At 41.3% G+C, this 24906-nt stretch overlaps 1 protein-coding gene across 4 annotated transcripts; it reads right to left on the reverse strand.

The window, feature by feature from the left end:
* Positions 1-1524: 1524 nt before the first annotated feature.
* Positions 1525-23318, reverse strand: wdhd1 (WD repeat and HMG-box DNA binding protein 1). Of its 4 annotated transcripts, none has more exons than XM_029428767.1 (26): positions 23197-23318; positions 22788-22882; positions 22324-22435; positions 22059-22210; positions 20158-20269; positions 19791-19841; positions 19585-19680; positions 19406-19498; positions 18177-18283; positions 17817-17958; positions 16595-16808; positions 15492-15670; positions 15151-15335; positions 14825-15066; positions 14584-14721; positions 14267-14423; positions 13376-13490; positions 12148-12279; positions 11847-12064; positions 11201-11331; positions 11046-11102; positions 10887-10918; positions 7468-7632; positions 6819-6961; positions 6591-6726; positions 1525-2177 (listed from the first exon to the last, which is right to left on the reverse strand). In XM_029428767.1, the coding sequence occupies exons 2-26, from the start codon at positions 22862-22864 to the stop codon at positions 1995-1997; spliced, it is 3369 nt and encodes a 1122-aa protein (XP_029284627.1). In that variant the 5' UTR covers positions 22865-22882; positions 23197-23318; the 3' UTR covers positions 1525-1994. The 4 variants fall into 4 exon arrangements, with proteins under 4 accessions (XP_029284627.1, XP_029284624.1, XP_029284625.1 ...); XM_029428764.1 differs by having other exon boundaries at positions 16595-16811; XM_029428765.1 differs by having other exon boundaries at positions 16595-16811; positions 23190-23245.
* Between the last annotated feature and the right edge of the window lie 1588 nt (positions 23319-24906).

Genomic DNA, 24906 nt, shown 5'->3' on the forward strand with positions numbered 1-24906 from the left:
TCAGATCAATACCACAGTGTAGAAATAGTGCATTCAAAGTATTGTCTTTGAAATATACTTTAAAATCAGAATACACTCAGTATATTAGGTAACCCTATATACAACTAAAGCAGTCTAATACAACAGTCCTGCAATAAACAAAAAGTGTTTATAACATAATTAAAATTGAAACAATAAAACAAATGGTGATAGAAGGATCACAGGAAGGCTAAACTATAAAAGTGTGTTTCAAGAAGAGTCTTGAATGATGATAGATCCTAATAATCTCCTCTGGAAGGTTGTCCCAAAATCTGGGGACCTGATGGCAAACGTTCTGTCACCTTCGTGTTTTAATCTGGATTTAGGAACCACCAGGAGATCAGCGTTTAAGGGACCTCAGGGCCTGTGACGGCACACAAAGAGTTAAAAGCCCAACCATTCTGGCCTTTAAAAGTGTTAAGTATCATTTTAAATATATGTAGTAGAGAACAAAGTATAATATTGGCTTACAAAATGTAGTGGAGTAGAAGTATAACGTAGCATTAAATGAAAATACCAAAGTACAGTACTTGAGTAAATGTACTTAGTTAATTTCCAACACTGTCTTTCACTCACACATGGACCCAGAAGACGAGGAGCTGAGGATGAAGAGTCTTAGTTTTCACTCCCAGTCCTGTTTTTAATGCAACCCGTTAGCAAACTACTTTGCAGTGAAGTACTAGTAAAAAGTCTCAAAAAGGAAATACTCGAGTAAAGTACCTCAAATTTTAACTCGGATATCACTTGAGGTATTACAGCTTTGGCTAACGGCCTTCATGGTGCTTGTGTTTAAAGCCTCAGTGTGGACACGAGTTATGAGTTTTATTCCCCGATTGTTTAATTTGAGGGATTTCTTAGAGGCACAAGGAGATTCAAATACGCAGTATTTCTCAAGAAATTACATTATCTAAGCGTTTGATCACAACCGTTAAAAAAAATCTTCTTATCAAGTGATGTATAGTAATGTTTCTGTGTCTCGAACAAAGCAGGAAGAGGGAAGGTTGCTGCAAGAAAATAAAGGAAACTGAAACCCAATTTAAAAAAAGATGATTTACACAGAAAACATTTGAGATATTTTCAGCACTGATTCCACTTCCTGCTTTAATTTTGAAATGTCTCTACAATCACAAGTTGCCGTCCGTTACTTTTCAACACCGTTTAAAACGGCCAAAAACATTAAAGGATTGACAACAAATCGCCATGAAAAGACCAAAACCAACATTTAATGCATCTTGTGTGTAACAAAGCCCGATCGATGTTATTTGCCATGAAACGATTAAACACATCGATGAGCCACAGGGAGTGACATGTTCCTTCATTATGAACACACACTAGTACATTTTTGACTCAATCCCACGTGCCGGCACAAATTCTTACTAGAGCAACAAATGTGGATTAATCCGTCGCTGAAAATAGTCCCACACTGACCAGCTGTTAGGAAATTACTGAGCCCCCTTTTTTTTTTTAATAAAAAAAATTATATATTTGTGACCTATTTTTTTAAAATGTACATCTTCAGAAGGAAACAATGTGCTTGAAGCTGAGTGCCAGACCGGCGGAAGTATTGAACGACTGTATTGATTTTGGTCTTTTTATGGGATTTGTTGACAATAACACCAGATTATCTTTAAAAAGAGCCCTGAACTGTGAATTCTCCCTTTTCAATGCTGAATTAATTTAAATGAATTTGTGAATTAAATACCACAAAAAAGGAAACCAGAGGCTAAAAATGTGAACTAACAAACATTTACATTTATTCAATTGTTAAAATACAGTAAAGGGTTTTTAGAAATGTTAGAAATGTAAAAACAAAACAACGGATACATTATTGATATTGAGGAATCACCATCACCAACTCTGAAGGCATTTGAGGGGCTTTAAATGTTCTGATTAAGTGCCTCAAAGAACAGACAATGTATTCATCAACGCAGCAAACAGACTTAACATCAATCTGAACAAAAACATTTTTTAAAAGTTTAGTTTTTGTTAAAAGCAAATGCGGAAAGCTTGGAGGAGGGATCCAAAGATTTCTTCTTTTTGGCACTATTTTCATCTGCTTCAGCCTGCCCATTTTCATTCTCCGCTCCTCCTCCGGCTCTCTTCCTCTTCTTCAGATCCTCTGCGTCTCCAGTTTGGCCTTTTGCTCTTTCCGTCCACGACTGAATGAAATGAGAACAAATTAAATGCACGTTAATTACAGCGCAGGACTAAACTAAATTGTGTTGTTGTTTCAATCTAGGCTCCAAACACCTACACGACCATGAACACACAAACCTACACGACCATGAACACACAAACCTACACGACCATGAACACACAAACCTACACGACCATGAACACACAAACCTACACGACCATGAACACACAAACCTACACGACCATGAACACACAAACCTACACGACCATGAACACACAAACCTACACGACCATGAACACACAAACCTACACGACCATGAACACACAAACCTACATGACCATGAACACACAAACCTACACGACCATGAACACACAAACCTACATGACCATGAACCATGACCACACAAACATGAACACACAAACCTACATGACCATGAACACACAAACCTACATGACCATGAACCATGACCACACAAACATGAACACACAAACCTACATGACCATGAACACACAAACCTACATGACCATGAACACACAAACCTACATGACCATGAACCATGACCACACGACCATGAACCATGACCACACAAACCGACATGACCATGAACACACCTACATACACACACACACACACAAACATGACCACACAAACCGACATGACCATGAACACACACACACACACACACACACGACCACACAAACCTACATGACCATGAACACACACACACACACGACCATGACCACACAAACACACACTTTAAAATTGCATCCTGTCATGTATAATGACTACTGACAGGCTGCTACCTCTTTTCTCTCCTCATGCTTTTATTTTTTTCCCTCTTTCTCTCCGAGCAGAGACAAAAGGAAGCGCTTGCCTGGAAGTAATGGAGCCGGGATGAATCATCAGTGGCTGCGGAGTGGATTGGCCACACACACAAATAAACACACACTCTTCACCTCTTACGCCCGATGAAGCACTGCCCATTAACCCGATGCATATTTAAACACACACCAACACCACAGAGCTGGTAGATGCTGCAAGCTGTGACGTCTTGCTATTCAATTGTCATTTTATTGCATTTGGACAGAATAATGTAATTAGGAGACATACATACGCACGGATCTTTTCCCCCCAGGTTTTTTTTTTTTTATATCCAAACTGAAAAGTCAAAGCCTCTGCCGTTACCAAATTTACTTTGAAATAAAAAGATAATTTGCAGGCTTCAATCTGTAACATCACAAGATCAGAATTCCTGTTAAATCTCCGCACAACTTTTTGTCATTACAATTGTGTTGGTCATGTGCACGACAACTAGAGGAATTTAGGCTCATGTTGTAATGAAAGCTGAACCCATGACCTGCATACACACAAACGGGAACAAACAGTGTGCCGCTCACTAAGAAATGCTAACCCTCCCCAAAAATGCCAGCTCTGAAAACAACAAATGTTTTTTGTGTTCTCTGTTTTGCAAAAGAGTCTCCTGCAACGGCCAATCAGCAGATGCAGGCTGCGTTGGTGTCGGCGCGTTGCTACAGGTGGCCATTAGAAGATGGAACTCAGGAAAAACTGTTTGAAGGATCAGATGTCAGTCAAGATTAGTGCCGAAACAATCGATTGTCTCATTTATAAAAGTTTTTATAAAACTAAGATTTTATTTCAGCTGCCAGATGTTGCATGGACGCGGGACAAAAAAAATACACTTAACATATTAGCAATAATATGTAGCACTTTTGTTGAACATTACAGATTTCCAGGTTTCAAGAAGTGTGTGGAGAACCGTGTTCAGAAAACGTCAATCAATTATTTATTATTTCTGTTTCAGGTGTCAAATTGCGACTGTTTCCTTTGACGAGAAATAACCAAATGAAAGCTGAAGCAGGAAAAAGTGTCTGAATATTTATACCACATTTGCTGTTTGCATTCACGTTCACACGTTTGAAGGCAAGTACAGTCGATGGACACATGCAGTATAAAGTGGGCTTTAGACGTTAAAACAAATCTTGGCGATACAAACTGTTGATCAATTTACATTACAAATAAGATGAACAATACCAGCCCCTGAAAGACCAACACTCTTTAAAATCCTCAAAATGAGCCCCAAGAAATGTCTTCTAGGTCAAAGATGGTTTTGTTTTTTTAAAGTACACTTTTGTTGTGTTCATTTTGTTGATGTGTACATTTAGATAAAAGTGTTTTTCTTTTAATAGAACACAAATACAAGTTACGCTGGATTTGTGTTTTTGATAACTGAAAACTGTATCCTCGTGTAATTCTGCTGCAGATTAACCGGCTCACTGTCTCTCACACAGTATTATCATAAGATCAATGCTTTGTGCCCTCGCTGCCAAAACGCACTCGACAGGGTTCCCAGGCAACAGGCGTCCCTCCCCTCCCCCGCACCATCGCATCCTCTTTTCGTTCTGTGCGTCTTTCAGCGCTCTGCTGAGAGTCTTGATGTATGCAGGGTCAGGACCAGGCTACTATACAAATGCAGAGGTCGACATCTATTAGCACTGATGTGTATGAAAGGATGAGGCGTGTCACCGCCCTCATTTATTCACCGATGGACTGGGTGCAGCGGACAGTGGAAATCACTTTTTATAATCTTTCAGTGACAAAAAAAAAAAGGGGGTTGCAGCACGTCCTACTATCATGCAGAATGAATATAGTTAATTGTACAAATGTTTACATTTTTATACCGATCCCCCCCCCCCCCCCCCTTTTTTTCTTCTTTTTTTAAATAATTCTAATACAAATGTAATACTGTCAAAAATAAGAAGCACGCTCGACAGCTAATAATGTTCAAACCATATTTTTACATGTTGCGAGTGGTCTTCAGGTTTGTGCTCATTAGTGCAGTTACAGTGTCAGTTTGTGGAATGAGGTTTTTTCGCGCTGTTGACTAATTGATTGTCAGGGTTTTGGTAGAAATGTGTAGTCCATTAGATATTTATTTTTATTTTATTGTAAGCAGTCACTGGACACGTTTACGTGCAAAAAAAAAAAAAAAAAAACGGATTACACAGGAAATCGGACAATGGATTTAAAAACACACTGTAGTAATTGTGTTACTTCCTCCTGTTTTGAGGTCTGTCACACAAGCAAGCATGTAAAATATCATATATACCGGTACATCAATCTATGTTTTATTTATATATCTAAATAATGAGATTACTACAGAAAGCCATTTTAAGATGATATAACAACTTAATAGTAAACACTAAACTGTTGATAACACTATGACTATGTTGTAAGCAAATATGACATTTAAATGAATTATACATTGAATTGATCATGGCATCGTCATGTGTGATTACAGAGGCAAAATAATATTAAAAAATATATAGAACTATAAATTGGGAAAGAGATAATTTGACCCAAACATCCAAGTGCAGAGAAGAGTGTCTTGGGCTCGACAGCGAGGTTCAGCAGCTGATAATCGCTACCGTCTCCCATTCTAGAGTCTAATTCATGGTTTCACTGCTCAATTTTCTCTCCAGAGCAAACTAGATCAAGGCACCTCACAATACACACCTGTATCTCTTCTGAGGGAAAAGATGAAGGACACTATGATATCATATGCTCTTTTTATATATAGTTTTCCGGTAAATTTTTAGTACTTTTCGATACCCTTTAGCAGATACGACTAAACAAAAAAAAACCTGCTCCTTTTTAATGTTTATATTTTAGTTGTACTAGTTTGGCACATTTATTGTATTCTAATTTATTCTTTATATTGTGTATTGCATTAGCTCCTGTGTAATGTCAGTCAGTGGGCAACAATACCAACATTCGACCAAACTGCTGAAACTCTGAGCCGATCAGCTGATCGTCTGTGTTTACTGAGCACGAATGTTAACCGGAGCGCAGCTAGCTGTTAGCATGCTAACTTCAGTCGATATGTCTGCAACACAAGACAGACGTCTGACACGTCAACACTGTTACTTCTTTATATTCTGCTGATAATGTTAGTTCATTGTTTTAATGTTTGAATTCTGGCACATCTTACACATTAAACCTTTAAAGCCTTGAGGTAAAATTTTAGGGATATACCGATATCACAGAATATTACCATCAGTTCATCCACACATTTTTAGACTTAAAATATTACCAGATATTTGCCAAAATTATAAAATAAAGCCTTATTTTAAGTGTTTGTCTAAAAAAAGACTCAATAAAAAAAAGAAATCTAGATTTCTCAGTTCAAAAACAGCTAATTTCACATTCATAATAATTGTATTATATTTATTAAGTTTGAGTTGTGCAGGACTTTTAAAGCTCGTCAGTTGAATGTTAAAAATTGCATTCCCTTTGATCACTGACCAAAAAAAAACAAAAATGTTTTCAGGACTTTTTGAGCTCAATTACAACTTTTCAGGACGCGATCTCTTAGTGACCCAAACCCTCCTCTTTGAACCCCATCAGTGTCTCTTACCAGTCGCTCCTCTGCTGACAGCGTCCTGAAGCGCCCCATGGCCTCTTTAATGATGTCCGTCTCCTCCAGGCCAGGATGGTCAGCCGTGATACTCTTCCTGTTCTCCTCCATCCAGAACTGGAAGCCCGTCTTTGGTCTGAACAGTCAGTCAACAACACAACCAAGTCAATCTACCTTGTAGCTTCCAATAAAGTAACTTCAGAAAAGGTTAGATAATCCATCGTTTACCTCTTATTCTCTGTGTTATCCGCAGGTGAGGCTGGAGGCGGGACTTCTGCTTGTTTCTGCTGATCTGCAGCCGGCTGCGTGTTCTCCTGAGTCTTCTTACTGGACGCCTTTGTGCCGGTCAGCTGCAGCAGAGTGGACTGAGTCTGGAGACAAGAGAGGGAAATTATGAGCACAGAACCATAATGAGGAAATATCTCCAGATTTATACTCAAGTCTGGTATACAGAGTTCAATCGTTTTCCAATTTTATCAATCTAAATACAGATGCATTTCATATCCGCTATCATCTTGGAGGTCAACGCATTACTATACCTTACCTCTGATGTCACGTCACTAATAAATTACTACTAAAAATGTAAAATATTTAAACGGAGGTATTAGGATTGTGCAAACATTTGCAGTTACACTATGGTGTAAGTGGTTTTGTGTTAGTAGCAGTTACAACAATACACTTTTTTTTGTTACAATGTTTAATATAAAGAGGGGGGAGGACATGCAGCAAAGGGCCACGGGACGAAATCGAACCGCGGGCTGCTGCTCAAGGACTTGTGTAGTGCTCTCCCGCTCTACGGGGTGAGCAAGTGACAATTACAACAATACAAATTAAAAAGACATGCATCCAAGACATGTTGAGAGTAAGATAGGGCTACCTTTGTTTTGGGTCTGGGAGCCAGCGGTTTGAGGACGGGGCCTTTGTTTGGTTTCCCTGCAGGTCCACCGAGTGGAGCCGACTTTCTGCTGGACGTCATGTTGTCCAGGATGTTCGTCACCCGAGGCTGACCCGACGAAGACGAGGGCTTCCCTGAGCCGAGGACCTGCACACGTATCCCATCAAAATCATTCTTCCACTGAACATATCCGCCTCTCTTCACCTCACACACTAACGCTCTCACTGCAGATTCACTTCTACATAATTAGATGTCAGACAGTGCTGCCGTCAAAATATTTTTAATTCGACTTCCGGTTGGGCGAACATGTGAGGGCAGCGTTGTCTCGTTCTCCCACGACTCTACTTAATGAACATTTAATTTAGAACCACCGAATTTGAGTAAAAACAGTATTTGTGAACATAATTTGGACTCTAAATTAGTACAGTCCGATGTGATGTCGAAAATGGTGACGAATAAGGCAAAAAAGGCCGAAACTGCTGTCTCAGTGGCTGGCCTGGACATGGCTAGCATAATTAGCCTGCTTGAAGAGCACAGAGCTAGCATTTCAGCTGATTTCAAAGCTGCCTTTGCGGTACTGGAGGTGAAACTGAACATAAGTCCAATGCCAACCTGCAAGACCAGCGATTAAATTCCCTTGAGGAGAAGTGTGCATTGCTAGCAGATAGCAATGCCAAGCTAGCTGCGAAGACCGCAGATCTGGAAGGTCGGAGCCGCAGAAATAATATCAGAATCATTGGACTTCCTAAGTCTATGGAGTCTAAGTAGACTCAATAAGTCTATAACCTTCTTTTCAGAACTTTTGGTCGAGCTGCTAGGCACTGAGACTCTCCAATCCCCTCCCGAGCTGGATCGTGCACACAGAGCGCCAGCTGCTAAGCCGCAGCTAGGGATGAGACCGCGACCTGTTGAAATGCATTTGCATCGCTACCAGGTCAAGGATCTGATTGTCCGGGAGGCCCGCAAGAGACGAGGGGATCTCCGCTACCGTGGTGGTACACCAGTGCAGATCTACGAGGACTTCACACAGGAGGTCCTCGAACAGCGGGCTAAGACATCATGTCAAAGCTGTACAACCTAGGCCTCAGACCGGCTCTTCTGTTCCCTGCTCGCCTGCAGATCACACTGGGAAACGGGGCTAAGAAAAGGTTTCCCTCGCCCGTGGAGGCTGTAGCCTTTGCAGCTGGCCATGAACGTGAGCCGGCTAGCTAACCACTGATGTTGTGCTAGGCTAGCGGTAGCTGGGCTAAGCTAAGCTAAACCACGCTAGCGCTGCATTGATGGTGGACTGGGTACCTTACAGCTGTTATGTTGGGACACAATTTATTTTATAAATCTAACGTTACCTAGTCAAGACAGCGCATAATGAGACATGTTGTTTACATTTATTTTTTGTACAATTATATTTCCATGTTAACATATGCTGTTCATAATTGTTTCTGGGCACGTTACAACCGTCGTTCTTTTGGGACGTAATTTCCTTTATAACCAACGTTACCCAGCCAAAACAGCACACAGTGTGCACCTTTGAAATGTTCTTGCTAACATATGCTGTTCACAATTATCCACATGGGAGGCATGGGAGGAGGTGGGAGGGAGGGGGAGTAGGGGATGGGCGGGACATTTATCTTGATGGGGCTATGGGTTTCCATTTGTTGGAGGCAGCTATTTCATTTACATTCCGTTTCATTTCATTTTTATGTACACTGTTCTCTCCATTTTTAGTTGTGGATGTTCTAGGGCTGACCTGACACTTTCGATGCTATACGCAGTGTCATGGCTAATGTAACTGGTATAGGGACTGGTGGTGGACAAGCGGTCAGGATACTATATCTGAATACTGGTGGGTTGAATGCTTCAGTGAAACGCACAAAGATTATGACATCTTAAAAACTTGAATGCGGATATAATGTTTATACAGGAGACACATCTTTGTAACTCTGATCAGCGAAAGCTGAATAGGCCGTGGATTGGACAAATGTTTCAGTCGCAATTTAACCTAAAGACAAGGGGCACAGCCATTTTAATTCGGAAAAATGTAAGTTTCACCCCTACCAATACAATTTTAGATCCAAATGGACGTTATGTCTGGAGATATGAATTGTGTTATAGATCCAACACTAGACAGATCTAGTTCCAGACCCGTTGCGCCCTCTAAAACGGCACAGACTATCTCTGCTTTTATGGACCACTATGGCTACGTCGACCCATGGAGATTTTTACACCCCTCGGTTAGGCAATACTCTTCTTTTCCCATGCACATCGTTCATACTCTCGCATAGATTATTTAATTGTCGATAAAACATTTATTTTGTCGATTGTCTCAGTTCAGTACTCACCGATAACTGTATCAGACCATTCGACTGTGATCTTAGACCTTCACTTTGATCATAAGCCCAAGGAATTTAGATTCTGGCATCTTGACCCTCTTTTACTATCTGATGCAGGCTTTTGAGAGTGTATTTTGGAATCAATTGCATTCTTCTGTGAGACCAACCAAAATGACGAGACCTCTACGTCCCTACTCTGGGAAACCCTTAAAGCTTTTCTTAGGGGTAAGATCATCTCGCATACATCTCATGTTAATCAAATTTGTAGAACACGCCAAAGAGAGCTGGAGGAGTCTATCATTAATCTAGACAACCAACTCAATCACCTGATATATTTAAAGAACGGATGGGGCTCCAAACTTGACCTTCTCCTAACAAGAGAGGCTGAATGACTCCTTCTACATTCACGAGGGTCTATATATGAACATGGAGATAAGGCTGGCCGTCTCCTGGCCCACCAATTAAAGGCTAGGGTGGCCTCGAATCAAATCACCCAGATTCGGGATGAGTTGGGCTCCCACACTTCTGACCCGGGAGAGATTAATAACATCTTTAAATCGTACTACTCTCGTCTCTACACGTCTGAATCCCCTGATAGCGAAGATCAGCTACTTACATTTTTTGATAAACTAGATATGCCAAAGATTTCGACTAATGACCAACAAATACTAGATGCCCCCCTGCAGCTTGCTGAGATTAAAGAGGCAATGTTATGTAGACCGTCTTCCCCCTTGATAGAGTGTCGCTGTAGGGATTCTCCCTGTATCTGCCTATAATTCCGATATTTTACTCCGCTGTCCACCACACATGCAGCCCATGTGACATCCTTTGATATGCGTTAGTATGTGTATGTTTACATGTGTGTATGTATGCAAGTATGTGTATATATGTGCATGAGGGGGTCGGTGGGATGGGTTGGGATGGGGCTGGGTTGAGGGAAAGTGGGTAAGGGTTCTTTTGTTTAAAAAAAATAAAAAGGAAAATGCCTTATTTGCTGTAATGCACTGTTACACTTTTTTCATATGAATAAAAATATTTTGAAGAAAAAATATATTTATTTTTAATTCTTACCTTGAAAGGATTTGCACGTCCTACTTTACCAACTGCAAGAAAAGAGACCTCAGATGTTAATTCAAATAAATAATAATTTAAATCACGGTCATATTTTTTAACAGTATATTGCAATGATGGATCACAATAACAATAACGTTGTTGGAAGCGTTTACTCACTTGGTGTCAGAGTCTGCATCACAGGTGAAACTGCTTCTTTAGCAAACGGATTCACACCTGCAGTACGAGACACGTGCGTTAGACACTGGTGTCATTGACATCTTGTGCTGACAACAACATGTGCACAAAGAGTTAAAGCAGGAAGTCAAACTGACGTTTTCTGGTTTCTGCTGCCTCCTCCGTCTCCATCTCCTGTCCATCCTCCTCCCTGAGCTCTTTTCCTTGCTCCTCTTCCTGATTAAGTCTGCTGCTGTGACGTCCTCCTGTGACCTCACTCTGGCCGTACCTATCCAAATAATGAACTTGTGAATCACACTCTCTTCCCCTCTAGTGGAACGCAGTAGCTTCAACAGTTTGACATGCTCAACAATTAGCGACGACAAGATCAAGTTTTTTTTTGGCCCTTTTAATCCTTTAAAATTGAATAATTGCCAATACAGAGGTCCCATATGATACTTAGTCACTTACATGCTGATAAAAGATGCATCTTGACGCTTTGAAAACCAAGTGCTGCTACTCAATCTAACACACCTTATTTTTTTATGAGCTACTTGATCCAAATGCTGGAGGTCCTGGTTCAAAACAATTACATTGGCTGTCTTGAATTATTGATAGGATATAGATTAACTGGAAGAATGTAACTATAGAAACAACTGGCAGTGCTACAGCGGTGTTACACAGCGGAGGTTCTTCACTAATAATCTTTAGAACCTCGTAAAAAGATCATAGCAACTACGGGTGAGTCTGCTGTTAAACTTGACTGTTGCACTTTCAAAAGGGATAAAAGCATTTGGGCATTACCCAGAGGGCTGTCTGACATTGGAGTACTCTGGCTCTTCTTCCTCTTCCTCTTCCTTCTGGATCTGGTTGGCTTTCTCCAGGGCGATCTCACTGAGCCGCTGGGCGAGGGCCAGGCGTCTGGATCGGGACGCATATCGAATGGCCAGAGTCACCACATTCTGAGTCATGAGGTCCGCCAGCTCCACGCAGCGAAACTCTCTCTCCAGCTTACAGGACAGCTGGAAGAAAACATCGACTCTGAACACAAAGGCAGCCAGAGAAAGCAAGGCACACTTGTAGTGATCCCAGTTTTCAGACTCACTGCAAACATCTTCATGAGCAGCTCCTGCTGCTCCTTCTGGGAATGACTCTGTGCATCCTCGTCGATCTCGTAGCCGCTGGATGACAGGAAGCTGAAGTGGTTGTGGAAGAGGACCGAACGGCAGAACTGCTCCTGGAGGACGACAGAGGAGACTCAGATAGTCTAGTTTCACTTCACAATTTATCATGCTGGTCTGACAGAGGATTGGATTTCTTCATGTCATCTAAAAGACAGTTCAACGATAACTATATTGCGGCACATCTGGATTGTTTTGCACCAGCTATACATCAAAGCAGTCACTAAGTTTGAACAGAAAGTCCCGTAAAAAATGTCTTAGCAGGTGCAGAAGATAAATCTTTAATAAACGTTTGTTTTATTCATGTCTGCACACATAGAAAGTAGTTTATGAAGTTAAGAGTGAGCTTACAGTACTTAACTGATGCGTTTGACTCCTTTATTCAAATGTTAGTGGCAGAGAATTTTGTAATTTGAGGTATGTTGTACTTTATTTTACATTTCAGGTGAGATATGTCGAACGTACTCCATATTACTTTAAAACAGTTAGATATTAGCAAGCTAACATTTTGTCAGTTGGTTCAGTTAGCTACACTTGACATTTACTGAGTGTAAATTTCTTTATTGTTTGTTCTCTGTCTGTGAATTTGTTGTTTTTCGTCTGAGAGTTTTACTTGACCTGGCACACGATGGACTTGCATCTTCATGTCTGTGAGAATGAATCCTATTTTGATATTGTGACTGTATTGAAGATTGAGTTAACCTTCCTTCCACCTGCTGAGATCGACTCATGGGAATAATACTCACAGAAGTAAGTGTGCCGAGCACCCCCACCTTCCCGGTGTGTGTATAAGTAATATGTGTTTGCTATTGTTCCTGGTCAGACTAAGCAGCACTTGTTACTGAGGGACTCTCTCCATTTCAGATGAAATAGTTTGACTCCTTTTGAAATCTCTCTTTTGACAATTGATTAATAAATCGTCAAAGACAACTTCATTATTTTCTCACCTCTCACGAGGAGATTCACATTGAATTTCCACCACAGTAACAACTAATCTCTACTTGTAATTTAGTGAAAATAAGAGCAGGGGCATCATCATTCTCTTCAAGCGTTTCACTGCCACTATTCCTCAAAGTGTCGGAGGGAAACCCTGTCGCAGTGTGTTGGCATCTGATCCAAGCAAGATGTCTCGGGAGTGTTTGTTGCGTTTACCTCCATCTGCCCTTTCTCTGTGGACGTCTGACACAGAGGCAGCTTGAAGGGCAGGATGGCAACAGCGGGTCTGGGCAGGGTGGGAGGATACCTGGAGCCTTTACATGGAATACACCTGACAACACAAGAACAGGATTCAGGAGAAATAATCAACCTCTGAAACATAATGATGAACCAGCAAGAACAGGATTAAATCAGGATCTAATATATCACACTGTTTCTTTTGCATATTATATCCTGCTAACTCCAGATCACATTTATTGTCCCGCTGACCATTTTTTAAGCATAAAGTAAGTTTACAACCAACCTTTGCTCGGGCGAGGGCTGACAGTCAGGTCGTTATTGTTTATCAAAGTTATGCTACCATCATTTGATAATTCATCTGAGAATAGAGACCGTTTTGACCCGAGCGCTTCCTTGCTGGTGCATTCAGGTGCAGAACGGAAACTTTACTAATGCAAGAAAACAACCAAATTCATCTCGAGGGCTTTTTCGGCAGCCAGATCTTTTCAGTCCATACTCGAGTAAATGAAGTTAATACTCACTCCTATCATCTATTTCAAGCAAGTTTCAACTGCAAATGTATGCTTATAGCATAAAAACAATATGGCCTGCTTCAGAAAAAAAGCTCCTTTGAAACCGAAGCACTTATAAAACCTAATTTACTTAAACATACAATTCATTCAATATCCATTTGTAAGTGTAATTCTTACAAAGAGGAAGACAAAAGCTGTTGAAGTGATGACAAACTCTTTCCTGCCCTAAACATTTGTCTGTGCCTCCATCACAACCCAAATATTTCAAAGAGAAGACGACATATAATCAACCGCTCAGACGCAGAGGTCTCAATCGACAGTCAGTCGACCCGATGGTGGAGAAGAGAAAGTTCACCTGAGCTGCTGAGGGTTCTCGTGTATTCCGACAACCCAGTAGTGATCCGATTTGCTTTTGCAGGTTTCTCTGGTGTTACACACTGGAGTCCATGTGTTTCCCAGGGAGCGGTTCAGCATCCGGACCACCCCATCCGAATCCACATAGCACGGGGTGCCTGAAAAACCACAGCATAACCAGCAACTTACAAAATCCAAAGATGAGGGCGTAGTTGGAGAACAATGCTGCTTTTGTCAGGGTTATTATTATTTAATATGTATAATCAAGGTCAGGGAAATGTTTTTACAGAACAACAACAATGTTGCCCACGGACGGACCCTCAGCAGTGAATCCGAGCCAGGACAGGTAGGATTTGAGAGACAGTGGGAGGGGTTCCCCGTTGATCAGCTGTCTCTTCCTTTGACCAAACTGCAGCAGCTGGACACCCAAAGCTTGCTCCCCATCAAAACCTGGAGCTGAGGATGTAAAAAATGACAAAATGTATATTTGCCAACATAACTGTTCCAGTTCTCAAGAAAGCATTTGCATCTTATGTAGACAAGTGTGTCTGTGTCTAACCCCGATGGTAGACGATGAGCAGCTGCTCTCCGTGTGCGACCATGCAGACCACGTTCCCCGGCAGGCTGAAGATTTCCCTCTGCACTCCCCCGATGGAGAAGAGTCTGAGCATCAGCGTGCTGGTGGCGACCGCCACCCAGCCCTGACCCAGACACAGCGCCCGCACGTCCTCGCCCTGCGGCATGTCCACCATCCACTCCTTATTGGTGTCCCATGACGAGAAGTGGAGGCACTGAAGTTTACTGAGAAGAGAAGAAGGTTTGAATATTTACTGTAAAGAATTCACACACAAAAAAAACACAAAAACAGGATAGTAGTAGGTTTACCTGGCAAGTTCGTCCGTGCTGGGGCAGGCCAGCAGCACGGCCTCCTGGGAAAGATCAGCTATGGTATGACCCAGGGAGTTGGTGAGGTGCATGGCGTGATGCACGGCCGTGTCGTGAAACTCCACGTCGATGGCGTTATCCTGCTCGTCGTTGTAGTCTCGAACGATTCCAACAGAGTTCCACATCTGAGGCACAATTTGTGTGTTAATACACGAGACTGGAAATAATTTCCATTCGTGTTTACCTCAAGATGAAGTTTTATCTTTAGTTGTGTCTTCGAGGTCAGATAACACACACAAAAAAAAGATTAAATTACTCATGCTGCTTTTATTTGAGTGTACCATGAAGCGGTGTGTGAGGTGTGCAGGGGTGGAGCCGGGCTGAAAGGCCTTCTGGGGAGGCGTTGGCATCGGCCCCTCATAGACGGGACGAAGGGGCTGCAGCGGGGCAGCTGCTGGCACGACAACGCTGCCCGTGTCGTCCCCGAATTTGTCCCGACCGAGCTTCAGCGATCCGGTGTCTGAATAAAAGACACGCATGCAGAGATGGAATCACAGAAGTTCTTTGTGAAAAATGTTACATCCAGTTATTCTCCATTCACCTGAACTACACATTCAGAGTGTAACACACTCAACGAGTCAGCTAATTAAACCAGACTGATTCACTTTATAAACAAAATTAGTGTTGAAACAATGAAAATCGGTCAACAGAAAAGTAATTGGCATTTAAGCCATTTATAAAGCAGCAAATATTCTCTGGTTTCAGCTTCTCAAATGTCAGGAACGGCTGATTCTCTCCGTTCTATGTTATTGAACATTTATGTTTTACGTTGTGAGAGGCACAGTTCACTTTTTTCCCCGACTTAACAATTAATATCTTAACACAAATAATCAAGAGCTGCCGTAAAAAGAAGCTATTCTTGGGCAACATATAGATTACAGTCACCTAAACATCTACACATTTTCTACTAATGTATTTGAAAGGAGTAGAGAAATAAACATCTGGAGTGTAATGCTTAGAGCACGGCTGCATCCATCATTAGTAGACGACACATGAAGTCATGTGAATGCTTGTTTGATTTTAATTCATATCAACAAATTAACATTTTCAATGTAATAACGAAAAGCAGCAATAATGTCAAATATATATATTAATCCTTTCTAGTTCACAACTAGAGTTTTTTATGAGTTGCTCACCATCTGAGCAATACATCAAAACACTGAGGTTATCATCAAGCAAGTGGTCGGCTTTAGCTTTGAGAGTTGAGCTGCAACGATTAGTCTTTCACACTTGTGTTGTGAAGTTGGACTTCTTGGACAATCTTCAACAAAGAGCACTGAAGCCGTCCTGGAAGTTTGTGGAAGCCTTAAAAACACACTCGTTGGTTGTTTTGATTTTTTACTTTAATCTGTCACACTTCACTCTGAACCCGTCTTCCACTCACCCAGTGAGTGCTCATCATCCAGGATCGCCCCTCTGTTCCTCGCCCGCCCGGTTGCAGGCATGAGGAAATCATCGTCGTCGTCGTCATCATCATCTCTGCCGACGGGTTTCTTAACCGGCGAGTTGGTGTCACTCAGTCCTTCATCTATGAGTCTGTCGTCGTCGTCATCATCAAACAGGTCGTCGTAGTCTCTTGCTGGTTTCTTTACTGCTGCCTGCTGAAAGTCCAGTGACAGTTATTTGACATCAACATAGACAATAAAAACTGAACCTTTCAGGAGAGGTCGTGTGTTTTGCCATGAAAATATCAACAAGGTGATGTAATACATTTTATAAGAGCGATAAGTACATAGAAAGTCCATAGTTCTAACTATCCACATGGGTTTGTCAGCAGATGTTTTATATTTCTAACCAGCAGTGGTAGAGGAAGTATTCAGATCCTTTACTTAAGTGAAGTTAGTAATATCACACTGTCCAATACTCAGTTACAAGTAAAAGTCCTACAAGTCAAAGTATGCTTGTATAATCAGGAAAATGTTATCAATGTATTAAAAGTAGAGAAATGTCCCCTGTGACAGTTATACCAATATAGATTACATCATTGGGTTACTACTGTTGCAGTTGAGGTGGAGCTCCTTTTGAACTATTAACTAATGATTATTTTCATTTTGGATTAAACGGTTAATTATATGTTCTCCATTAAATCGATTGTTTGGTTTGTAAAAAGTGAAAATAGTGAGAAATACCATCACATAATAAGTGACACCTCAAAATGTTTGCTTCGTTCAACCAACAGTCCCAACCTTAACGTTATTTAAAAATATACATTACAATATTTAACATTATTAAAAAGGAAAAGCAGCAAATCCTCACATTAGAGAAGCTGGAACCATTAAATGATTTATGAATGATAATAAATAGTTGCCCACTCATTTTCTGTTACTCACTTCATCAACTAATCCTTTCAGCTCTAGTTGAACATTTCCAAGTAACTACAGTGGTCAGATAAATGTCGGAGTAAAACGTACATTATTTCTATCTGAATTGTAGCCACGCAGAAGTATAAAGTTGCACGAGAAGAAAATATTAAAATACAGTACAAGTATCTGAAATTTGTAATTATTTACAATACTTGAGTAAATGGACTTGGATACATTCCACCACTTCAGTTTGTATTATTGAGCTGGAGTAAGCGTTTAAGTCGAGTGCTATCTGAGCAGTACCTTGGTGGTGGTGGTGGTGGATGTGGAGGTCCTGAGTCCGTCCAGCAGGCCCAGGCAGCCCTCAGTGTCCGTGTAGGCGAGCTGGCTGCCTGACGGATGCCAGGCCAAACCGCACACCGTGAAGCCCTTCTCGTGCTTCTGCCTGCAGCAGAGAGGAGACAACTTCAACTGTAGAGGTCCTGTTCCGTCTACTGTTCCTCTTAATGACTGGGCACAGAGCCAAAACCATCAAGCCTCATTCTTTCATGTTTCAGCCAGATGTGATGAGGATGCGTTGCCATCCCAACGTAATACATAGACATATTCATTTGTTTGACACATGCCAGTTTTTTAACTTGGACACGCATCCTTGTTGCTTACCTTTCCACACACAGCTTGCTGTTCACATCCCACACTGTCAGTGAACCTCCCACGCTGCCAACTGCCAGGTACTGGCCACATGGAGACCAAGCCACCACGTTGATGAGCTGCAGAGACAACAGGGTGGAAAAAGAGTTTCAAATTGAAGTCAAAACACAATCAGATTTCAAAAGAGAGCAAAGACAGACTGCTTTTAACAGCAGTCTTTGGAGAGGATCGTCACTTCAGTGCCTTTAGAGGATAACATCATCAAGATATTTGGTCTGAAAGTGTACACTTCAGCTGCAGAGAAACTTCACGCAGCTCATGTTTAAAAGTCAGATGGAATGAGGGGAGAGCCAGAAGAAACACAGAAGGGAATGAAGACTTAATTGGGAAGGGTTGTAATTCAGCAGTGGTTCAGTGAATGTATCATGAACCAGCTCATAATGTTGTAACAGCCAACACCTCATCACTTCCAGCAAAAAGATAACTGATAAGAACCGTCCACGGGGTTGTAAAAAATATTTCAGCTTAATTTCAACTCTCTGTTAAAAAGGGACAGTTCCCCCAATATCAAGAATTCATATCGTTACTCTTACTTGTAGTGCTATATATCAATCTAGATTGTTGTGCTGCTAGTTGCAGTGTTCTCTCAATATATTGCAACTGGATGGCTTGTGTTGCTAAAAAGGCGGCCAAAAATAAAAGTACATTTTAAATAAAACTCTACAGTAATGTCCTCTTTCCAGGAATTATGACCCGGTTTCGCAACTAGATGATGGTGGTATTGCAGAGACAAGAAATGACAATCATCTCAAGTGCTGGTATTACCTTAGGATGAAGACTAAAAATGGCACCTCCGAACAATATAACACATTTGTAAACCATCCTAAAAGGTCTGAGCTGATTGTGTGGTCCCAGCTCCTACACACTGAGAGGAGTCAAATAAAACTGCAGCCAGATGCACTGAAAGACTAGTCAGTCAATCATAGCTCTACCATGGAAATAGAAAAAAAGCACACGCATGTCATCAACTCTGGTCATTTATCTGCACCACTCCTCTGTTTTGAAAATGTAGCGCAACAACAATAAACGCCCTTTGAGGTAAATATGCATTTTATGTCTCTTGGAACACCGTTAATCGACAACCAAATATTGTTTAAGGATTCCCAGCTTTGTGTGTCAACAGTGTAGATTGACCTTTAATGAAGATGACTTTTCTCTGAACATGTACAGTGTATGTTCACCTGAGTCAGCAGATCATCGGACAGCGAGCTCACATGATCCCAGGACCCTCGCACGTACAGGTGCACCTTCGTCTCTACAGGAACCGCTAAAAACTGATCATACACATAAACATTTAGTTTGGTATGTTATGGTTAGATCATAATCATTGACGACTGACTGGGCTCAAAGTTTCACTGACCTTTGCTGCCCCGGGCTGCCAGGCCAGCCGGCACAGAGACTTTGCATTACTGACGTCATTGGTCTTCTGCAGCAGAGGCCAGCTGATCAGCTGAGACTGAAGAGACACAAAGCAGATCCGCATCTGACAGCCTGGACAGATGGAGCACTCATAAAAATAAAAAAGGTTGTGTTTTTTTAGTGCGAGGTGCTGAAACACCGACGTACCTGCTCCTCGATGTTCCACACCACGACGGAGCCGTCACAGCTGGCAGACGCCTGACAGAAAGCAGATTACATTTTTGTGTTTGTTTTAAAGTCAAAACGGTTCAACATCCAAGTTAATCAAGTCAATCCACACAAACATTAGGTGTTTGTTGAGGTACCTTTTAAGTAAAATATCATTATTATTATTATTATTATTATTATTAGGTCTTTGAGTGGAATTATGTCATGGTGTTATAACAAAGTTTTAATTTATTTTGGGCATTCTGTGAATGCTCATTTCAGACCAAAGTTTTCAGATTCATCAGCACACAGACAGCCAACAACCTCAGCGTTGCATTTCTAACATCTGGAGAAAATGTTTACCCACCAGGAAGTCATCTTTGGGGTCAAAGGAGACACTGAGGACGGGCGCTTCGTGGCCCCGGAGTGTTTTCTGCTGGCTGCTGTCCGACACCTCAACCACCTTAACCATGAAGTCACTGTAGGAAAACAGAGAAATAAATAGGAGTGAATATGTGCAGGCAATCGGTGTCGACATGTGACAGACAGCTACAGATTGGAGGAAAAGGGCACATCAGCTGTGAACCAGCACAAATTGTCAAATCAATGAACGAGAGAAGCAAAAATAATCCTGATTTCCTCCAACGACGGTTACAATGCAGATGTCTCAGCCTCAGATGCCTGAATTTTTACAATCAATAACACAACAGAAATTACCGGTGTGGAAATAGCAACATCAATAGGGCGCCATGCGCTCTACTTTTATTGCTGTGATAAACCCGTTTAGGACAAATCAATTCTGTTTGCAAACAGACGTTTATCTCCAATCAAGACTAATCATAAGGCAATCCAAAGTGCTGCTGTGTCTGAGGTGGAAATATCATTCAGGTGCACTGCTGTGTGCGCGTGTGTGTGTACTGGAACAACAACACTAATGAGATCATAGTCTGGATTTATCATAGTATACTGAACACGACAGACACGTTAAGCACGACGGCTTCACCAGCCGCCACAGGAGAAGCCGGAGCCGAGTGAACATGCATCTCTAGACTAAGTAAAAGTGACAGCCACTCGTCTTTCAGCTCTGGGATCACTGGTGAGAAAAATCTCAGGATGAACCGATGAGTCAGCTGGACGTCCTCATAACTGAATATTTCTTTAAAATGTGATTTCTCTTGTGGCTCATAATCTTAAAGGTTTCCAACAGTGGTTGTGATTGGACATTCTTCAGTCATAGACAAGTCGGTGTTTAACAGGCCGTGTGTGATTGTAGGCGTGTCTTTAAACATTTGAAGCTTGTTGATCATCAAGTCTGCCAGTAATGACTTTAACATGCAGCTTTAGCAAACATTCTAATAGTTTAAACTTTTTGATAGACTGCACTCTGTTTTGTTTTTTGCATACAGTATTGGGCAGAGATATACGGGTGATTTCAGAAAAGAAATCAGGTGTAAAGCAGATGTCCCGAGACTCAGCTGGTACAGAGGTTCAGAATAGAACATCTGTTCACATTCAGTTAGTTAGACATTTTGGGAAATATGCTTATTTGCATCCCCATCAGAATCCAACTTAAGGTTCCTGTGATCACTTATAGCGCTCTGCATGGTCTCACCATGTTCCTTGATCCAGGCTTAAATCTAAAGGAGACTGCGACTTTAAGGTTGTTGCTTCTAAACTTTGTAACTCACTTTGAACTTAAGATCTGTGGGCAACTAAAAAAAAACAGCCACCTGTTTAGTCTTTTCTATTTTAATCATTTTCAATTTTGGGGTATTTTCAGCTTCCTAAGTCTATTTATTTCTGTCTTCAGGTTGGTTGCCATCGTTCTTTTTGGAAGCACTTTGTGGTTGTTCTTCAGAGTTTGACGAGAAAACAAATACTATTCTCATGTCTGAAACATTACTATGCAGCTACAGTCAGCAGCTGGGTAGTGTAGTTTAGCTTAACATAGCATACCATAAAGACTGGAAACAGCTAGCCTGCCTCTGTCCAAAAGTTAGCAGAAATAAAAGTAGAATGTGCTGAGCCAAGTATTTGGCCAGGAGAGTGACTTTTCTGGAGTGTTGATGTCAGCTGACCAGCGGACACTAGGAATTAGTTCTCGCACATAAAACGACAAAGTTTCCTTTTTGCATGGATTAAACAAACAAGATATAATGTACTGTGCACTTTAGAGGTGCAAAAAGACTTTCACCACCTTTGTTTAGAGCAAGGCGATCGCTTCTCTCCTGCGTCCAGTAATGTTTTTCCAGAAGTGATCATAAGTACCTGGATCCGGCAGCGACCCTGGAGCCGCTGCTGTTGAAGGTGACATGTGTGGCGTTAGTGGTGAAACGGGTCAGGATGCCATCTGGTTCACCGTCAGGAAACGTGTGGATCTGCACCGTGTTGTTGGAGCTCGCTGTCACCAGCTTGTTTTTCTGTGGAGGCAAGAACACATCTCAATCCTCCACTGACAGCTGATTCATTACAAAATACCTCAGTAGAAATGAATCATACATCACCAAAAACAATCATAAGACAGATGACCAACCTTGAGTGCGAGAGAGTAAGCCTTTTCCCCGACTGTGATGAACTTTGGATCATCATCATCCAGACCCTCCCATATGCGAACATCTCCATCATTCCCGCAGGTTACAATGAACCTGAGGACGATTTTATCATGGTTATTTCAGAGTGTGTCAAAGCGATTCTTTTCACTTTTTAAAAAGTAAGGTTGTTTTTAATGAATTTACTATTGTGCAATGTGAGGTTTGAGAGCTATTTCAATTCGGTGTGCTACAGTGATTTTGACACACACACAAAAGAAACACAGATTTTGCTGCAAGTTTTCTTGAAACTGTGAGTTTAACCACAAGTTGTGTGTCATTCGTGTTAATCCTTCAGTCACTGTGCACAGTCCAACTAAAAGCGGAGTACAATATTACTGCAAAATAACGTTACTTAGTTGCTTCCCACCACAGGCAACATAGAGGAAGACATTATAACATGACTCACTTCCCAGACTCGTCGAAGCAGACCTCGGTGTGTCCCTCCGAGTGGCCGTAGCGCATCGGCTTCCTCTCACAAGGCATTTTCACAAAACCACCAGACTGACGAGCAGAAAAAACACAAACCGTAATAAATACGTGAAGTTAAGACTTACACGTGAACGTGACACATATGTTCAACACAGTTATCCTGTGCCCTGTTATTATATCTCAATACTGGTAACATTTAGCTAGCTGAGGAGTTGAGCTAGGTTACCGATAACAAAACAGCCAAAGTAGCTAACTCACAATATTTCAAACTCTACAGCGATAAACGGTGTTTACGGGATGATACGTTTAACTCGGACTAAACTGAGGGAGGTTATCCAACTAGTTGTGACTCGAGAAGAGAGCTAATATGACAACTTACAACTTACCCGGCTGACTGGGTCCTCTTCCCCTGAATCTCCCGCGCTGAGTTAAAAACAAGGAACTTTAGCGTCACGACTCCCGCCAGCTACGTCATGACGCAACTGTTGTAACCCCTCCTACGTTTGAGCCACGCAGCATGAGTCCCATTTAGGGTGTTTTTAATGGATCTGACAAGTACTCAAATCTCTTATTAAAGTTTAAATAGAAATGTGACATATCTCGGAAGTTTCAAGCCTTCTCTTAGGATTGTGCCACTTTATCAGAACGTAGTGCACTGCATATGCTTATAACTGTGATTATGTAGTTGTTGTTTATTTGTGTCATGCATGTACAAGTGCCTAGCCAACATGCACTTAACACAGACACAAAAAAAGAAACTTAACTTTTCTAAACTTTATATTAACGTAAGTACAACATACATAACATTTGCAAACTGAGAACTTCCTCTTCTCTCCCAAACCCAACAAATGCAATCCGCCATAGAAAAAACTCCCCACCCAAAATGTCCTTATAAAATATCTTTCTAGTGAGTTTATTCTAAAGCTGAATCATCTCACATTTATGTCTGACAAAGCAGAAATGGTAATAGTTTTTGTTTTCATCATATCTTATTAAATAAGTAAAAACAATATTGTATACAAAAGTACATTTGAACAATTTGCATTGAAAGCAGCAATTTGAGATTTATTCTATCTTTTTATTCATCTTCATTGGATGGGGAATCTATTGGTTATCCCTCCCAATGAAAGAAAGATTTAATATCACATTTTGTATTTCAGACCACTTTTTCACACTGCAAATACTCACAAGTACCCGGCTGAGCGTCGCTACGTTGGAGTTCACCCCGGTGGATGAGAGGGTCGCCTCCCTACGCCTTCGGGTTATGGGGGGAAACTCTGACTGTTGTTTGTGCCTATGCCCCAAACAGAAGTTCGGAGTATTCGGCCTTCTGAATGGAGCCCTGCAGGGGGCTCCAGTAGGGGACTCCGTAGTCTTGCTGGGAGACATCATTGGTATGTAGCCTTCAATAGTCACTGGATCGGTTCGCAGCCGAGTGTGAAGCGGTTGAGATGGGGATCAGCACCTCAAAATCTGAGGTAATTTGCGTTGAAAGCCACCTGGCCGCCTCCCTAGGGAGGTGTTCCAGGCACGTCCAGCTGGGAGGAGACTCCGGGGAAGACCCAGGACTCGGTGGAGAGATTATATCTCCTCACTGGCCTGGGAACGCCTCGGGATCCCCCAGTCGGAGCTGGCGGATGTGGCCCGGAGAAGGGAAGATTGGGGTTCCTTACTGGAGCTTACTGGACCCGACCCCAGATAAGCGGTAGACGATGGATGGATGGATGGATCACTCTCGAGACAGCAACTATTCCTGGGTGGATTAGTAATATAGTATTGCATCATATCATAGTAGCATATGTTTTTTTATGTAAAAAGTAATTAGTAATTATAAGTGAAAAATAATTGTAGTGGAGTAAAAAGTACAATATATGCCTCTGAAATGTAGTGGAAATACTCAAGTAAAGTGCAAGTACCTCAAAATTGTACTTACATACAGTATTTGAAAAATTTACTTATATTATAAGTATATTATAATATATATATATATTATAAGTATATTATAATATATATATATATATATATATATATATATATATATATATATATATATATATATATTATGTTGTATTCCACACCTGAAAATCAGTGGCGTT

Source organism: Cottoperca gobio, chromosome 3 (genome assembly GCF_900634415.1).
Source record: "Cottoperca gobio chromosome 3, fCotGob3.1, whole genome shotgun sequence".
Classification (NCBI taxonomy): Eukaryota; Metazoa; Chordata; class Actinopteri; order Perciformes; family Bovichtidae; genus Cottoperca; species Cottoperca gobio.